A 16,962-nucleotide genomic window follows, 5' to 3' on the forward strand; every position below is an offset into this window, starting at 1 on the left:
GGAGGGAGACTGACCCAGCTCCTCCCTCAGCCCTTATATCAGGGCCAGCTGTGGCTGCTTCCCCCAATCAGCCGAGCTTTTTCCCCCGGAGCAGGGTAACTGCCCCGCTACACCCACTCTGACAGTGCAGTCGACAGACACGCCCGTAGCAAGGACGCACACAGCCGGCACAAGGAGCGAAGTGGAGACATGCCCCAGCAATGAACTTACTGCAGCGGCTGTTTGCCGACCGAAGCGAGGTTGAGTTTATTTTGTAGTGCAGACGCGGCTGTACATAGCTAAGTTGTAAGTGTAGACCAAGCCTAAGGTTGCAGAGAGCCTGAAACGCTTGCTGTGAGGTGTGAATTGCCCCGTTCATTCCCGTGGGCGCGAACTCAAACACTTGGGATGATCCTGAAGGGCCTCAGAGGGGGTGTCTATAATATACACCCACTTTCGGTTGCTCTGCCAGTGTCAAGGGGCTTTCAAGAGGCTTTAGTGTAACTGCAAATAAAGCTTTTAATGGCCACACTGTGAACTATTTCACTGCTCAACCCATGAAAGAAAGGAGAAAAGGGAACGCATTCTGAAGATCGACACCAGCCAAGCGCACGATGGATAGAACTAGTGTGTGTGTGTGAGTGAGAGAGAGACTCGGCTGGTGTGTGTAAGATGTATACATTAAGCTGTTTAAGTTTGTTGATTTTATTGCCTTATTGGGACCATATTGTTTACATCCTTGCCAAGCCAGGTGCCTGAATTACCCTGATGCTCTCAAAGCTAACCTGAAAGCTGTAATGTTGCTATCGGGGTAAACCCAGGACAAACAGCTACAAAAGGGGGGTAGTAATTAGTCCCAGGGGATTAAAAGGCCCCTCCCTATCCACTGAGGAGAGAGAACCAGGGGGCAATAAGGTTCAGCTGGGAAAGGGGTGGCTAGGGAAGCGATTCGGTTCGGCTGACTCCAACTGCTTGGGACCTTTTAAACCCCTCCCCTGGTGGAAGGAGGGGGAGAGTGAGGGGAGCCGGGAAGGGCTAGTAGGCTGTTTGCAGCAAGACACCAGACCTTCCCAGTAGGGAGGCTGCACTCACTCCCCAGGAGGGAAGGAAAACAGGCCCAAGGGACTGACTGAGGAGAGGAGTAGCAGGACCCTGTGCCACCTATAAGGATTTGCCTTGCCCCAAACCTGAGCCTCCAAGGCTAAAAAGGACGGAGCCTGCTGAGGCGAGCAAGGTATTTTGCCAGACTGTGCACAGCAAAGTTCTTGTAAGTCTTGCTGGGAATCTCCCCCTGTAATGAGACATTCTCACTTGCCCTTGGCAACTGGCCAATTCACACCAACTCCAGGATGGGGGGAATCAAAGGCTGTATACGCTGTGTGGGTGTATTGTATTGGAGATAGCAATTTCTCGCACTACACTGGCTGTGGGGAGGCGGGAGGGGGTCCCAGATGGATCAGGGCTCCTCCATCCGAGGGGACGGGGGTCTCGGGTCTTTGGCCGTGGGAGGGGTGGGGGGGCAGGTAGAAGGGGCGGAGCTGGGGCTAGTCTCCCTGAAATGGGGGCTCCACCCCCGGCCCATGCAGGGATTGTATGTAATTCCATGGAAGAGGGGAACCACAGTGCCTTTGGGATCTAAGAACATTGGGGTGGAGGATTATTAGGTGAATTCGCTCTGGTTGCACAATCTCCCGAGAGCTCTAGTCCTTCCTGGGAAGGGTTGGGAGGACTTGGCCTATTCCTGGGGGTTCCTGTTCTGCGCTAACAGCTGTGATGAACTTGTAACCACAGAAAACCCCCGATGGGGGGTTGCAGGACTGATCAGCTACCAGGGCCCTGCTGAGACTGTGGGTGAGCTCTGGGGAGATTATTAGCGCGGGCACTTTTATTGTGTTGAATGTGTTTTCTCTGCTATGCTTTCACCTTAAGGATAAATGTGCTGACTTAGAATCAGCTGGGGGCTAAGTTACACCTGATGAAGCACAGAGGATGCTGGGCAGCAGTCAGCATGGTTGGCAAACAATGCTGTAGGTGGACTAGACCTGCATCTCAAGCCTTTGAGAGGTACCAGACTGTACGGCGCATGGCAAACGTCTGTAGTGTAGACAAGGCCTAAGATTTTCTGCTCACCACACACTTACTTCCGTGCATGCGATCCAGCACTGACCCGTCCACCAGCCCTGAATTAATGCAGTCTTCTGTGAGTGACGAGGTTCAGAAACACAAACGCTCAGTCCCGAAAGATGCCTGTTTAGTGGAGTATAAAGCAAGTCTGACGAGGGGATTACACAGGCTAGTGAACAGACACACTGTATTCGCGTCTTGCTAACCTACGGTGAGCAGGCTAAGCAATTACCTTTTAAAGGTATAAACCATCAGCTCTCGCCCGGTTTGTAATGCTATTGCTTGAAATGACTGGCTCGGGAAGTGGGGAATGGGAAATGAGGCCTTTTCCCTCCACGAGGCGCCAGCCCCAATCTGGCCCCAGGTGGGGACTGGCTGGCTCAGGGTGCAGAGGGAGGTGTAACACAGACCGAACAGCGAGTGAGGGACTCAGACCCATTTCCTAGCCGGGAGACCTACAGCATTAATAACGATACACATGGTGTTTCTATCAGCAACCGTCTTCTTGAGGTCCCCAGGCTAGTCTGGCAGGAGGCTTGGGACAGAGGAGAACAGCACGAGGGTGCAGAAATTTGCACGCCCCTGGCTCTGCCCCCACTGTGCAAAGGCGTCCCTAAGGCTGCGGGGAAAGCAGCAGCAGCTCCCGCAGCGACCACACAGGTGGCTCAGCTGCCAGTCCAGATTTCTCATCCCGTAACGCTGCCGCTGAGCTGAGATGCCAGGACCTGGGCAGCCCCCCGGGAACGCCCCGTCCCAGGCGGCACGGATCCTGCTGCTGAGTGGTGAACAAGGAAGCGGAGTTAAAAGACTGAGAGGAAGTGAGGCATGCGGTTTTTTTTTAGCCCACTAGCCTTGGAGTGGGGAGACGCAGGGTGTGTTTCTGGCCTGCTTGGGGTCTCGCTCTGTGCCTCCATTTCCCCTCCCACCTTTTGTCCGTTTCTGAACTCTTAGGGGAAGGAACTGTCTTTGGCTGTGTGTCTGGGCAGTGCCTGACATGACTGGGCCCAGATCTCGGCTGTCTCTGGCTGTGTGTCTGGCAGCAGTGCCATTTTAGATTGGGCGGGGGCAACTTTAACTTTGATTCGAGGAGCTACTCAGGCACCTGAAAACTCAAGTGTTTTTGGGAGATAACAACTTAGAAATTAGCTGACGGGAGCACTGCACCTAATTCCTATATAAAGAAAGGAAAAAAATATAAATACAAACACCAATTAAAGCCATATTTTATGTTTATATATACATTTAGAACAATCCGGAGATAATACAGCAAGATATTCCTAGCCAAGCCTGGAAATATCATAAGAACGGCCAGACTGGGTCAGACCAAAGGTCCATCTAGCCCAGTATCCTGTCTTCCCACAGTGGCCAGTGCCAGGTGCCCCAGAGGGAATAAAAAAAACAGTGCTGGCAAACAGAAGCTAGGGACACCATCTCTGTCCATCCTGGCTAATAACTGTAGATGGACCTGTCCTCCATGAATGCATCTAGTTCTTTTTTGAACCCTATCATAGTCTTGGCCTTCACAACATCCCCTGGCAAAGAGTTCCATGGGTTGACTGTGGGTTGTGTGAAGAAATACTTCCGTTTGTTTGTTTGTTTGTTCCTCCTGCTGCCTATTAATTTCACTGAGCGACCCCTAGTTCTCGTGTTATGTGAAGGAGTAAATAACACTGCCTTACTCACTGTCTCCACACCCATCAGGACTTTATAGAGCTCTATCATAACCCCCATTAATCGTCTCTTTTCCAAGCTGAAAAGTCCCAGTCCTGTGAATCTCTCCTCATACAGAAGCCGTTCCTTACCCCCAATCATTTTTGTTGCCCTTCTCTGTACATTTTCCAATTCCAATATATCTTTTTTCAGATGGGGTGACCAGACCTGCACATGGTATTCAAGATGTGGGTGTATCATGGATTTCTATAGAGGCATTATGATATTTTCTCTTTTATCTTTCCCTTTCCTAATCATTCCCAACATTCTGTTTGCTTTTTTGACAGCCGCTGCACCTTGAGTGGATGTTTTCAGAGAACTATCCACAATGACTCCAAGATCTTTCTTGCATGGTAACAGCTAATTTAGACCTCATAATTTTGTATGTATAGCTGGGATAATGTTTTCCGATGTGCATTACTTTGCAGTTACTTTCCTTTACCAGTTTTGGAGCCTTAATACAAGAACTAATAACTTTAACCAGCAAATAACATTCATGCAGAATATTTGCTCAATATCATTGTCATTACCACGTCACACCAATCTCCCACAAACACCCGCACACTTGTTTATTTTCATTTATATTACTTTTGCAAAAATTATAAGCAAGCAAATATATGCACTTTTAATTTGTGAATCTCATTTCTTATGAAAAAGTTATGAAGTCTAAAGTAGTTGTGTTTCTCCTCAAACATGCTTCTGAAACATGGAATGACTAACAAATTGAAGAACGAATTCGTTTTGGCACTATCTAAACAAAAAGGATAGTCAAAAAGCTTTTAAAGTGATAATTGGAAAGAAAATATTACAATAGATTGGCCAACACGGGTTTCCCATCAGCTCTGACACACCTGAAGGTGTATTTCCAATATATAAAAATATGACTTTTTCCAGTGGCCATGTGTTTTCTTTTCTTAAGTTACTCAGTAACTAGAAATAAAGTCTTAAACATTGTAATCTATTTCTACAATGCATTTGATATTTCTCCAGCGTAAAGGAAAATGAATTTAAAAATTGAACTTTTAGCCTCTGGAAACTCTTCAGTTCTATTACGTAATATAGGAATCCTAAGTATGTATCTACAGTGATGTTAGAGGGGTTTCCTTTCACCCCCTCCCCTGGTTCTTGTCTCGCATGCAAAAAGCAGAAGACCAGAAGTCCGAAGTGCAGCCAATGCAATGTTTATTGGCATTAGTTCCAAGCAAGCATATCCATAGCTCTACATGCCGGCAGAGTCTGTTTCCCCCTTCCCAGCTCTGACGCTGCAGAGCCGGACCTGTGTCCCTGTTCCCCATTCCCACCATCTCCTTCTTAGCAGCCCCAATATACCTGCTGTGCTCAACCCTAGTCACACCCCTTACAACTTATGGTCATGTTCCATTTTGGGGTGTCGTGAGTCTGGGATCTTCGTCCCACCTCTTTTGTATCCCATGGGAGGGGTAAGGAGTGAGGTTGTTTTCTGGCCAAGGCCAGGCTTTTAGTGTTTCTTATGTCTCCCGCATCCCTCTTGCCTCTCCTAACTAATTGCTTGACCTTGGCTTGAGAAATGAGCCAGGCAGCCTTTCAGTGTATGCGCATATATTACTCTCCCACCATGCCTTGTAACGATTTAGCTCTATCCCTTATCTCTTCCCGTTATACTGCCAAACCCATTTGTCCAGACAGAAGCGACACACATTGTCTTTGTTCGCACATATTAGTAAGGGTATAAAAGTATCAAAAATCAAACCCAAAATTCTCTCTCATGCTGACAAACCAGCTATATACTAACAATGACCCAACTGGATCATTCTTAACTGTGCCTTAATGAAAATACAATATGACACTAGACCTCTTAAATGTTAAGAAAATTTGCCCTCTAAACAATGTCCTTTCTAGCGCATACTCACATATTAAGGAAGTTAGGAAAGCAACCACTTCTAAGGCTGTAATAACCAGGGAGGATTAAGACCCCTACAGGAACCGTTTAAAAAAAAAAAAAAAGTCCCAGAGGTCCATAGAAGAATTTCAGAAAGAAACCATTTGTATTTGCTGATGGAGACGCCAAGGTACGGACAATAACGTCCTCTGATTTCCACCAGGAGTGACTGAACGTCTCAGGGCAGCACCGACGGTGACAGTGGAAATAAAACGGCCCAGCTTTGTGGGGGAGACTCGTGGAGATCAGCACGTACCAGGTCCCTTCTCTGGGCCAAGGCTGGACAGGACTTGCCCTCCCCTGGCTCCCATCCCACCAGCGGGGGAACGAGGAGCTATTTCCCCACAGGAAGGGCTTTGAGTGCCCTCTGGTGCCGGGTTGCTAGCGCTGATGCTGGCTGGGGGGGCTGATGGGCGCCCAGGCTCTCAGCCGCCCAGCCCGAGGGGGCATGTAGGGAACTCATTATACCCGCTCTGCTCCGGGTGGGGGTGCACAGAGCCATACGGACAGTTCTCAGCTGCGACGACAAAGCTGGGGAATTTACAGTTCCCACAGCCCGGAGTGGGAGAGGCGGGGTGGGGGTGGGGACAGCCTTGTGCCAGCAGCAACTTCTCAGCCCCCACCCACGGCCTTCGCAGTTCCTCTCCTGTTTGCACGCCATTGTGATACGGACCTGGGGTGGGGGGTGGGCAGGTGCCCGCCCTCTGTAAATAGTGCACTTGCCAAGCGGGCATGTCTATTCTTAGCCCTGCAGTGCACATCCAAGTCAATTGACCCGGGCACTAAGAGCTGGTGCCTTGGACCCTTTTTTTTTTCCTTCCTTTGTATTTTCTCCCTTCCCTCTGGACAGGGACGATAAACCTGTTTTGTTTTGTTTTGTTCTCCCGTAGGCTGCAGCTCTTTAGCAGAGCTAGTGCGGACGAAGTGCCATGGCTGAACGTCAAGTGCCTTCCCGGCGTGTTCCGGCTGCGTGCACTGTTGGCAGAGGTGGATCTGGCTTTCTACGACAGGGTGATGCAATTTCATGCTCCACCCAGAATTCAGAAGGTCTGTAGACATCTTCCCAGACCATCACACCAACCCTCCAGAGGAGCGGGGAAGGAACTGTGACTCCCTGGCCAGTGGACTCCTAATAAAGCGTAGGCACTTGATTTTTCTGGCAGAAGGACACAAAAATGGGACATGGGTCAAATTCTCTGATGGCGTAAATTGGAGCTACCTGGGTAGAGTTTGGCCCCATGTTGGCTCCTACAATGTCACTTTTATCTTTTGCAAAATGGGTAAAGAACTCTTTGAGAGAGCCCGCTGCAAAGCACACGCCCTATGATTGTGGAATTCCTTGGCTAACGTTTGCTGCAGGTGTGGGAAATCAAACTTGTCAGGGTCCCAGCTGGATATAAGGAAAACATCTTTCTCTCCTCCCAGGCGCGATATACAGTCCTCTCTGATCATCTGCAGGGCGCTCGCCTCACGGCCGTTTCTTCTCTGTGCAGACAACACGTCCGAGTCCACTTTGGAACGGACAAAGTAAAACCTCTTGCCCAGCATCTGAATCTCCTCCACAAGTCTGGTGTCGGTATCTGTGAAGCGCTCACAGGAGATGACAATGAGCAAGTCGTACTGTCTGAAGTGACGCTGCGTAAGGAAAGTGTCTGAGGGACAATTCCTTGTCCCGATCCCTGGCAGGTCCCATAGCGTTACGTTGGGGTGTTTGGGATGTGAATAAGCCTTGGGCTCCACCATGATTCCTCCTATCACCCCAGTATCAGCAGCACCTGTATCCTGTTCTTTCAGACCCCGGGTGGCATTGACAAAAGATGACTTTCCAGATCCCGTCTCTCCGACTACAGCAACTTCGAGCTTTGCATTCTTGATGGCCTCACTGACTTCTTGCAGCGCGGAAGCCAGCCCTGACGGGTTATTTGTTGCAACAGCAGCTTTCAGTTCTGCAATGTCTCCTTCAGAGAGCATGTCGAAATCTTCCCAAACCACATCTGTAGCAGCTCTTTCCTGTTGTTCATGCTCCTTTGGCTGCCGGTCTTAAGGAAAGGGAATGACACATTTCAGTTATGGATCGATTCGTTTCCACAGGCAGTATACAATCAGAACCAACAGCTACACTCAATATGATCTCTAGTCAATAGGCAACAAGATTCTGATGACATTTAAGGAAGGCTGCTTTTGTCACATGCGAAAGCTCCAGCTCATTATGACCTTGATTCAGCAAAGCACTCGAATCTTTACTGAATTCTCTAGAAGCTCTGGATTTGTGGGGCCTGGTTGTTCTTTCACCAGGCCTGGCACATTTGTCCCCCTTCCCACCCCACAAAGAAAAACAATTTTCAAGGGCCCCCAACCCATCGTCAGGACGGCCCTTTTATGTACAAAGTTACCCAGTGCTAAGCAGTGGAATTACGGCAGATTGAAGAGGCTTCACCCTTTACATAAATCACAGCAAAATACCAACACTGAGGCCAAATTTTACTTTTTTAAATTCTTAATTTCTAAGATTTCCCAGGGATTGAGTTAGCCTCTGGACTCCTGGAAAGTGGTTTGTTTTTTAAAAATAGCAATATCCCGGGGGGCCCAAATTACTCAATTCTCCCCCTCCCCAATAATTGGATGGTAGAACTAGTCCTGCCTGTCACTTAAATCAGTTCTGCTTTCCCTGAGAATCATGGGGAATTAGGTTCCAAAGTGCCGCAGTCATCCTACAAAATGGGACTCAAGCGCCTAAGTCACTTTGGCACATTTGAAAATTTTAATCGTGATCTCCTGACTTGCTCTCCCGAGCATACTGAAGTGCCCAGGGTCAGATCCTGAGCTGGTTTAAATCAATGTAGTTCCAGATCTGGCACATTGTCCTCTATCTTCTACCAGCTTGAACAATTCCTCATCCTAATAAACGAGTGGCTTTGTCCTGTCTTAATTCAGCTAACTATCAAGTCCTGCTAGGGCCAGAGGCTGATTTGGGTATAAACCCCCAAAGCATGAAAAACACAGTATTTTACCCAAGGAGCTGGAAGACTGTGTGTCACCATGTTCCATTACTCGAGAGCCTCCAGGGCATCTGGTGGTAACCTCTCCATAGGGCTGTGAGTTCAAGTCTGTTGCCTAGAAAAGATTCACATTTGGGGAGAGGAAAGAAAATCTGTGTTAGGAGCTATGGATCCCCAGCTGTGCTGTGCATGACATGTGGCTTGTTTGGAATCATAGCAAGGGGACTTTCTATGAAACTAACACCTTGTTACAGCACCAGACTTCCCTCCTGGCTATCTTTGTGTATTTCTCTCTTCCCCGATGACCTAAATGCATCACATGTGATGCAGCTGCTCTGGGTACATGGGTGGTCTATCTGTTCTGTGCCAAATAGGGCAACTACATAGCCCTCCTTCTCAGTAGCAGCTGAGCATCTCCCAGTCATTCACGAAATTACCCTTGCAACCTCTTGTGAGATACGGTCCACGTTATTAATGGAGTTGAAGGGCAGGATTTCCAAAAGCATCTTAAGGACTGAGGAACACAATTCCTATTGAAAGGCCCTTTTGAAAAGCCTTTCCAGAGGGGTTTGCTCTGTGTGGCAGAACTGGGAACCCCCAACATATGCAAACAGGAAGGAAACAAACATGTCTTGTGCCTCACCTGTAAGGAGTAGCCAGGTGGTGGCAGGAGTGTGTTTGGCTTTTCTGACTCACTGGCTGTCAACAAGTTTGACTCAGGCTGGTCTCTGCCCTCCTGCTGTTTCTGTTGGGGCCAAAACTGAAAAGTCCTTAATTTCCGCAGCAGGGAGGGATGGTGCTTCTTAATAATAATACATGTTATAATTGCTAACGGAAGTAAACACAAGAAGACCCAGTACACAACTGATGATGGCTGGTCACTCACAATGCCTGTAAAAGACAAACAGAAAACAAAATAAAAACTTTTGGATGCTATTGGCATAATCTTAGTATTTTCCTTCCCATCTCTTGTGCAGCCTAGCGTCTGGTTTGTTTTTCCCCTGCCACTGCATGTTAAGCAGCAGCTTTAGTTGAGGTATCCGCAAGGCCTCTTGCTTGTGTGGCTATGGCGGGGTTCAGAAGCCAGCAATGCGCATATGGCTCATATTAACCCTATGGGGAAGCAGGGACAGCCTGGACCAGATCTATGGAGCTAGAACCTGACAAGGCTGGGGAAAAGGTTAAGGTTACATCGAGGTAGCTAACCTCAAGCACTTTTCTCAAGTGTAGGAAAACCCCTCAGGGCTTGTACTATACACTGTCCCGTACCTTCGACTGTAACTTGCATCCGCACAGAAAACCGTCCCAGTTCCGGCTTGACATGGCAGATGTAGAATCCCTCATCCTGGCTGCGAACTCTCCTTAACGTCAGGGACGCATTTCCCTCAGGGAATCTCTCCGGGTGGAGCTGTGTTCTGTTCCTGTAAGTGACCTCTTGTCTCTGCAACGTGTCCATCCCGTTATAATAGCTGTGAACCAGGAGATCCGGCCCCTCGGCTTCTTCCTTCTTCCAGGTGATGTTCAACAACTGGCGGTTTAATCCAACTTCAAAGGAGCAGTTCAGGGTGACGTCCTGCCCCAGCTGAGCCACGATAGGGGACTTCATTTCACGCTTCCCTTATGGAGAAACCAGGCTCAGAATTATTTACCCCAGCTCCAGAGGCAATTGTCGGTCACGTTTTCCGTTCTATTTTATAGAAACCAACCAGCCATAGTAACCCATACGAACATGCCACACTCGTAACATGCACACAACACAACAGACACCCCGCACACCCACTACACACAGTCACGCCGCCGTCACAACTCTCCAAGCCCACCACACTTACATGACACACACGCACAATGCTCACACAGCACACGCCGAACAACACACACAGACCTCCCACGTTACCAAGAAGACCAACAGGGTTATACACCTTCGCGTTTTCTCTGCAGTAAAGCGTATGCACCCACGTACCATTTCCTTCAAAATTCACACCCACAGAAAGGCCTAGAACATTACCAGTGCTCCGCCTGGGCTGTGAGGGGGATTTGAACCCGTGACCTTTGGAACCAAAAGCACGCACCGCTGTCACATGAACTGAAGGAACAACTCCAACAGTGGATACCGCTAGGAGGCTATTGTCTCTTTAGGTGATAGGGCCGCTGGCGGGGGACAAAGGCAAGCACTGCGCTTGTGTGGGCTAAACCTATGGGGAAGAACACAAGGCTACACAGTGGCTGAAAGTCAAGGCCAAACGCTGCTACCACAGACATGGCCTGTGTCTGCACTGTGGGGTTGTGGGGCGTTAACCAGACCTGGCTCTGCTGGGGATCACATTGTACACAGCGAGTGAGTGGGTCTCAGATGACACAGGCAGAGGAAACCTACTTAGCACTGCCAGTGAAATCTCCTGGGACCAGGCTCCCAGCTCAGAGGTGATGTAGCAGAAGTAGGAGCCCTCGTCCTGGACGCGCACGGCCCTGAGTCGCAGGGACGCGTTTCCTTTCTGGATTCCCTTCGGGTACAGCTGTGTCCGGCCCCCGTAAGCTTTGTCCTGTCCCTGCCACAGGTCCGTCTTCCCATAGTAGCTGTGAACCAGGAGATCTGCTCCCTCGGCTCTTTGCATCTTCCAGGTGATGTTCAGTCGATGGAGTTTTACCTCCAGTATGTGGTCGAAGGTGCAGTCTAGGGTGATGTCCTCGCCATCCTGAGCTGTGATGGATGGCCGTGCTCCAGTGACTCCTTAAAGGGAAGCAAAGGTAGGTGTGGGAGCCTTTCACCTTGAACCCCCATTTCCAAGCCCTCCCCAAATATCGGCATTGACTAGCCTGCCACCATCGGACACGTGCATCCGTGGAAGGTGGTCCCCATTCCCAGAGACACATGGCCAGTGCACAGTTACTAGTTGGTAACAAAAAGCATCAGAGCACCGCCAGGTACAATTCCTCTGTTAACCCAGCTGGGCTGGAGGAAGTCCCTTGTGGACACAGCTATCCCAGCCAATCGGGGTATGGATCTGGCTTGTTGCGCTCACAGGGGATGGTTTTACTGCACTATGCTGTGGGCCGGGCCACACGAGGAGTGCTCTGCTGGGATTGTATCCTGGCCAAGTGCTCCTAGTGCAGACCGAGCCTGCGTCTACACTCGCGGGTTGTAGACGTTAACTAGACCCAGTGTAGGGGGTATAAATAAGCTGCAGGGCCACGGCAGGACAAGTGACGGCAGCAGAGACCCGGCTTAGCCAGGCTGAGTATGTGCCCACTGGCTGCAGCTCTTGCTGTCTGTATGACTGCACGTACCCTGCTTTCTATACTCGCCCCAGCTGTCACTTAACTGCCGCGAGCTGGGGAATGGGACGCCCAGTTCACAGTGTAGACAGAGCCTGTGCGGGCACAAGTGTGTAGTGTAGACATGGCTGCAGTAGTATAAAGGGGTTTCAAACCAGTGTAGCTAGTTCCTGTATGTGAAGGGGAATACCCTAGACCAGTGGTTTTAAACCTATTTTTCTGGGGACCCAGCTGAAGAAAATTGTTGATGCCCACGACTCAACGGAGCTGGGCATGAGGGGTTTGGGGTGTTGGAGGGGCTCAGGGGTGGGGCTGGAGATGAGGGGTTTGGGGTGTGAGAGAGGCTCATCCCCAGCAGAGGGTTGGGGTGTGGGGTGAGGGCTGTGGGGTGGGGCCGGGGATGAGGGGTTTGGGGTGTGGGAGAGGCTCAGGGCTACGGCAGAGGGTTGGGGTGTGGGGTGAGGGCTGTGGGGTGGGGCCGGGGATGAGGGGTGCAGGAAGGGGATCCCGGTTTTGCACGGGCTCAGGGCTGGGAATTGGAGCGTGGGGTTCGGGCGTGGGCTTACCTCCGGCGGCTCCCGGTCAGTGGCGCAGCGGGGGGCTAAGGCAGGCTTCCCGCCTGTCCTGGCACCACGGACCGCGCTGCACCCTGGAAGTGGCCAGCAGCAGGTCCGGCTCCTAGGTGGAGGCACCCAAGAGGCTCCGCACTGTTCTTGCCCGCAGTCACTGCCCTCCCCACCGCAGCTCCCATTGGCCAGTTCCCAGCCAATGGGAGTGCAGAGCCGGTGCTCACGGCAGGGGCAGCGCGTGGAGCCCCGTGGCCCCACTCCCTAGAAGTCGGACCAGCTGCCGGGCGCAGCGTGGTGTCAGAACAGGTAGGGACTAGCCTGCCTTAGCCGGGCAGCACCGCCCACGGGACCTTTAACAGCCTGATTGGCAGGGCTGAGCAGAGCCGCATGGGTCCCTGGGTGCTGGGCAAGGCAACCCAGGGCCTGACACGCTGCGACCCAGTAACGCTGCACGAGACTGGTATTTGGCAGCTTTACATCGTAGTCGGGGCACGCGCTCTAGGGGCTGTCCCAGTATAACTGTATCAATGGAACAGCACATACATAACCGACATACAGCGTGGCCCTGGCGGGGGAGGTTTTCAGGGGCTATAGCTACCCCAAAATTTGCGTTAGCCCCCCCCATCGCCACCTCTCCCAGACCTGGGCACCCTGCCAGGAGCTGCCAGCTGCTCTCTGGCCGCCCAGCCCCCACCGCTGCGGCAGTCTCCCCTTCTTTGGGAAGCAGTTCAGTGGCTCGCCCGATGCCAGAGGTGGCTGTGCCCACGTGGATCTCCGCTGAGCCGGGGCGGGGGGGCAGAGACCCTGTCTGGGCCGGTGCCCCGGGCTCAGGAGTGGGAGCTGCAGCTGCTGCGGGACTGAAAAGTGTTCAGCTCCTGGGTGCTGGTCTTAAGGAGACTTAAAGCACGTGGACGCACTCACGCGGGGCACACACCGCCTCCCTCCCACACTCCCCAACCCACAGTCTCACACACACACTTGTGTTGTTGTTGCAGTTACTTCCTGGTACTTCCTGTCGAAATGCTCAAGGCAGATATATTCTCTGGAATTCTATTCTTCCAAAGTTTAAGGATTACCGTCCTGCGATTTTCGCTGTTTGGCTGCTCTGTGCGGTTCATCATTTTATTTCTCTCTTATGCTTAAATGTAATTCTTTCAGTAGTGAGGTCTGAAATGTCTAACCTGTCCTGGCTGGAGCAATTATCATTATTACTTTTATTACCCTATTGTGCTTTGTCATCCATTGTTCAGTGGGGTACAATCAAATAATAGTTTCCATGGGAGGCACATGCACCCCCCATTCGGGGAGGCTAGCCCCCTTCCCCACCCCTTTCACCCAAGGCCTTGCCCCTTCTGCCCAATGCCCCGCCCCCACTCCGCCCCTTCCACACACACCCCCTCTCACGGAGGAGCCCTGAGCCCAGGCTGCTAGGGGAGCTCTGAGCCCCGCCGCGGCTTGGTCCTGGGGCTATGGCAGTGAGCATTAGTGGGGGTTTGGGGAGGCACCTCCATTACCCACCGCCCATGACAGGACCCTTCTAGAACGTAAATTTAGCTTGTGCTCACCTTTGCCGTGCCAATTTAAAAAAATTAGCTAAACACGTAATTTTAGACACTGTGCAGATTGTACAATTATTTGCAAATTGTATTTTTAATTATATCTGTAAAATAACTTAAAATTCATATGCAAATAAAATCTGTATTGTCTCCTGATTGTTCTAAACTTATATATAAACTTAAGATATGGCTTTAATTGGTGTTGGTAGCTATATTTTTCTTTCTTGTAGAAAGACTTAGATACAGGGCTCCTGTCAGCGAATTTCTAACTTATTATCTGCAAAAAAACTAAATTGGTTAGTCTCTAAGGTGCCACAAGTCCTCCTTTTCTTTTTGCAAAAAACCTAGTTTTCAGGTGCCTACGTAGCCCCTTGAAATCACCATTAAAGTTGGCCCCCGGGGCCCCCCCATTGGAAACGGCGCCATTGGCACAAACTGGGACCAGCTAAAAAAAAGGGGCGGGGGGCAAACCCAGTAGGGAAATGGACAATTAAAGCGATCCCAGATCGCACAAAAGAGGCAGGAGAGTGAAGCAGGAAGTACCTACCATAGAGAGTCCACAGAGCCGTCAAAAGCAATGACCAGCCAGGGCTCATTCCCACTCTGCTTCTGACCATTTTGCATCTGCAAGAAAAGGAGATAAAATGCTCTGATGAGCTGCATTCCAGACACCAGCCCCTCGGGACACGGACACAGACACTGCAGCCCTGGGTTCCCATCCTGCTCACCCCAGCCGGGGCGGAGGGTCCCACGCGGCTCCCAGAAGCAGTGGTATGGCCCCCCTCCAGCTCCTATGCGCTCCAATGGCCCTGCTCCAATGGGAGCTGCAGGGGCGCTGCCTGCAGACGGGGCAGCATGCAGAGCTGTCTGGCCGCGCCTCCGCCTAGGAGCTGGAGGGGGGACATGCCGCTGCTTCCGGGAGCCGCTTGCAGTAAGCGCCGCTCAGAGCCTGCACCCCTGAGCCTCTCCCCACGTCCCAACCCCCTGCCCCAGCCCTGATCCCTCTTCCGACCACCAAACCCCTCAATCCCAGCCCAGAGCACCCTCCTGCACACCAAACTCCTCATCCCCAGCCCCACCCCAGAGCCTGCAACCCCCAGCCGGAGCCCTCACCTCCCCCCCGCATCCCACTCCCCAACCCCAGCCCGGAGCCCCTTCCCACACCCTGAACTCCTCATTTCTGGCCCCACCCTGGAGCCCGCACCACCAGCCAGAGCCCCCACCCCCCCCATGCCTCAACTCCAATTTTGTGAGCATTTGTGGCCCGCCATAGAATTTCTCTTCCCAGATATGGCCCTCGGCCCAAAAAGTTTGCTCACCCCGATCTAGAAGCTGTTTTCAGGGAGCCCTTCATAGCAGCCATTTTCAGTCAGTTGTGCCGTCAACTTACAGACACGAAGAAGCTGCTAAAATGACACCAGCAATCAATTTCACCAACCCACCCTGGAGCAGAAAATCTCTTACCTTCCACCCTTCCTTCCACTCCTGGGACCATCACGAAGAAGTTAAAGAAATATGGTAATCCTCTGTGTTTCAGCCATCTCTCTCTGTGTGTGTGTCTCTCTCTCTCTTCCTGTAAGTCTGCGATGCAGTAATACGGAAACTGAAAGTACCACGCAGTCTATTGCAAGCTCAAGTCTAATTTCTGTGAGCTCCACCCAGCCACTTTTCAATTGATTTTAGGCGTGCCCGATCAGTGTCTGTGAGTCCCGCATCGCCCCCGGGAGCAGAACACGATGGGGCTGCCCCTTCGCCTCCTGCCTCATGCTGCCCTTACCCCCAACCCCCGCCCTCACACCGCCTCTTCCCTGCAAGACCACACGCCCCCCCGCTAGCCCCTGTGAGCCGGCTGGCTGAAGCGGGTGTTGATGCGGGTCACGGGTCGGATGCACGTTGTTTCTGGCACCCGCGGATCCATAATTTTGTGTCCATGCAGGGCTCTGAATATACAGATCACCCCGCCTGCTGTGGGTGCCCGGTCAGGCACATGCCCCTCCACGCCTGCTCCCAGGCAGTCCAGAGCAGAGGTGATCCTACCCCCCTTGCCATGGGGACCCTCGCTGGGAAACCGCCCACAGGACACATTTCCACCCCACACCAGCTCTCCCCCCGCAGAGACGAGACTTACAGGGCAGCTGCAGCCTGCTCATCCCCCCCCAGAGGCGACATGTAGCTGTGTCTAGTGAGGGGACATATTCCCCCCCCACGCACACACACACCATTTCTCCGGACACCTCTTGAAGGGCTAAAATCCATATGCTGTTTATGTTACAACCTGATATATAGACTGTGTCAGCTCTTTTAACAGGCCCAAAATCCAGAGTTTGGTCAAGAAGACAGAGGCCTAGCAAATAGTGAACAATATTAGCTAAGAAGCAGAACAAAGGACAACCTTGCTTTTCGCTAAGATAAGCTTGGTCAGCAAGAAGCCAGGTGGAAATTATAATTGGGGGCTTTATCTCAAAGTTGCGAACAGACCATGGGATTGAAAGGGGCCCTGTTTCTTCTGTAGAAGAGGTGCCTTCCTACACACCAGTCTTGAGTTTATGGAAGAGGTTCAGACATATCAGTATGAGATATGATATCCTCCCTCTCACAGACGTGCACCTCTCCTCCAAGTCATTGCCAGTACCTGCCTTAGAAACACAAATGAATAATTAAAAGACAACCTTTATTGCTAGTTACTTTTCATTTGTCCTTTTGCTTTAACTTCTAGGTGTGTACCTGTTGGACAATCATAGAATCATAGAATATCAGGGTTGGAAGGGACCCCTGAAGGTCATCTAGTCCAACCCCCCGCTCGAAGCAGGACCAATTCCCAGTTAAATCATCCC

At 51.2% G+C, this 16,962-nt stretch overlaps 1 protein-coding gene across 1 annotated transcript; it reads right to left on the reverse strand.

Moving 5' to 3' along the window:
* Positions 1-5,771: 5,771 nt before the first annotated feature.
* Positions 5,772-15,680, reverse strand: LOC311512531 (uncharacterized protein). The gene is made up of 7 exons (XM_084613785.1): positions 15,593-15,680; positions 14,676-14,752; positions 11,105-11,458; positions 10,000-10,347; positions 9,374-9,621; positions 8,743-8,845; positions 5,772-7,770 (listed from the first exon to the last, which is right to left on the reverse strand). The coding sequence occupies exons 2-7, from the start codon at positions 14,743-14,745 to the stop codon at positions 6,980-6,982; spliced, it is 1,914 nt and encodes a 637-aa protein (XP_084469911.1). The 5' UTR covers positions 14,746-14,752; positions 15,593-15,680; the 3' UTR covers positions 5,772-6,979.
* Positions 15,681-16,962: the final 1,282 nt, after the last annotated feature.

Source organism: Lepidochelys olivacea (assembly GCF_965140295.1).
Source record: "Lepidochelys olivacea isolate rLepOli2 genome assembly, chromosome: 24".
NCBI classification, from domain to species: Eukaryota; Metazoa; Chordata; order Testudines; family Cheloniidae; genus Lepidochelys; species Lepidochelys olivacea.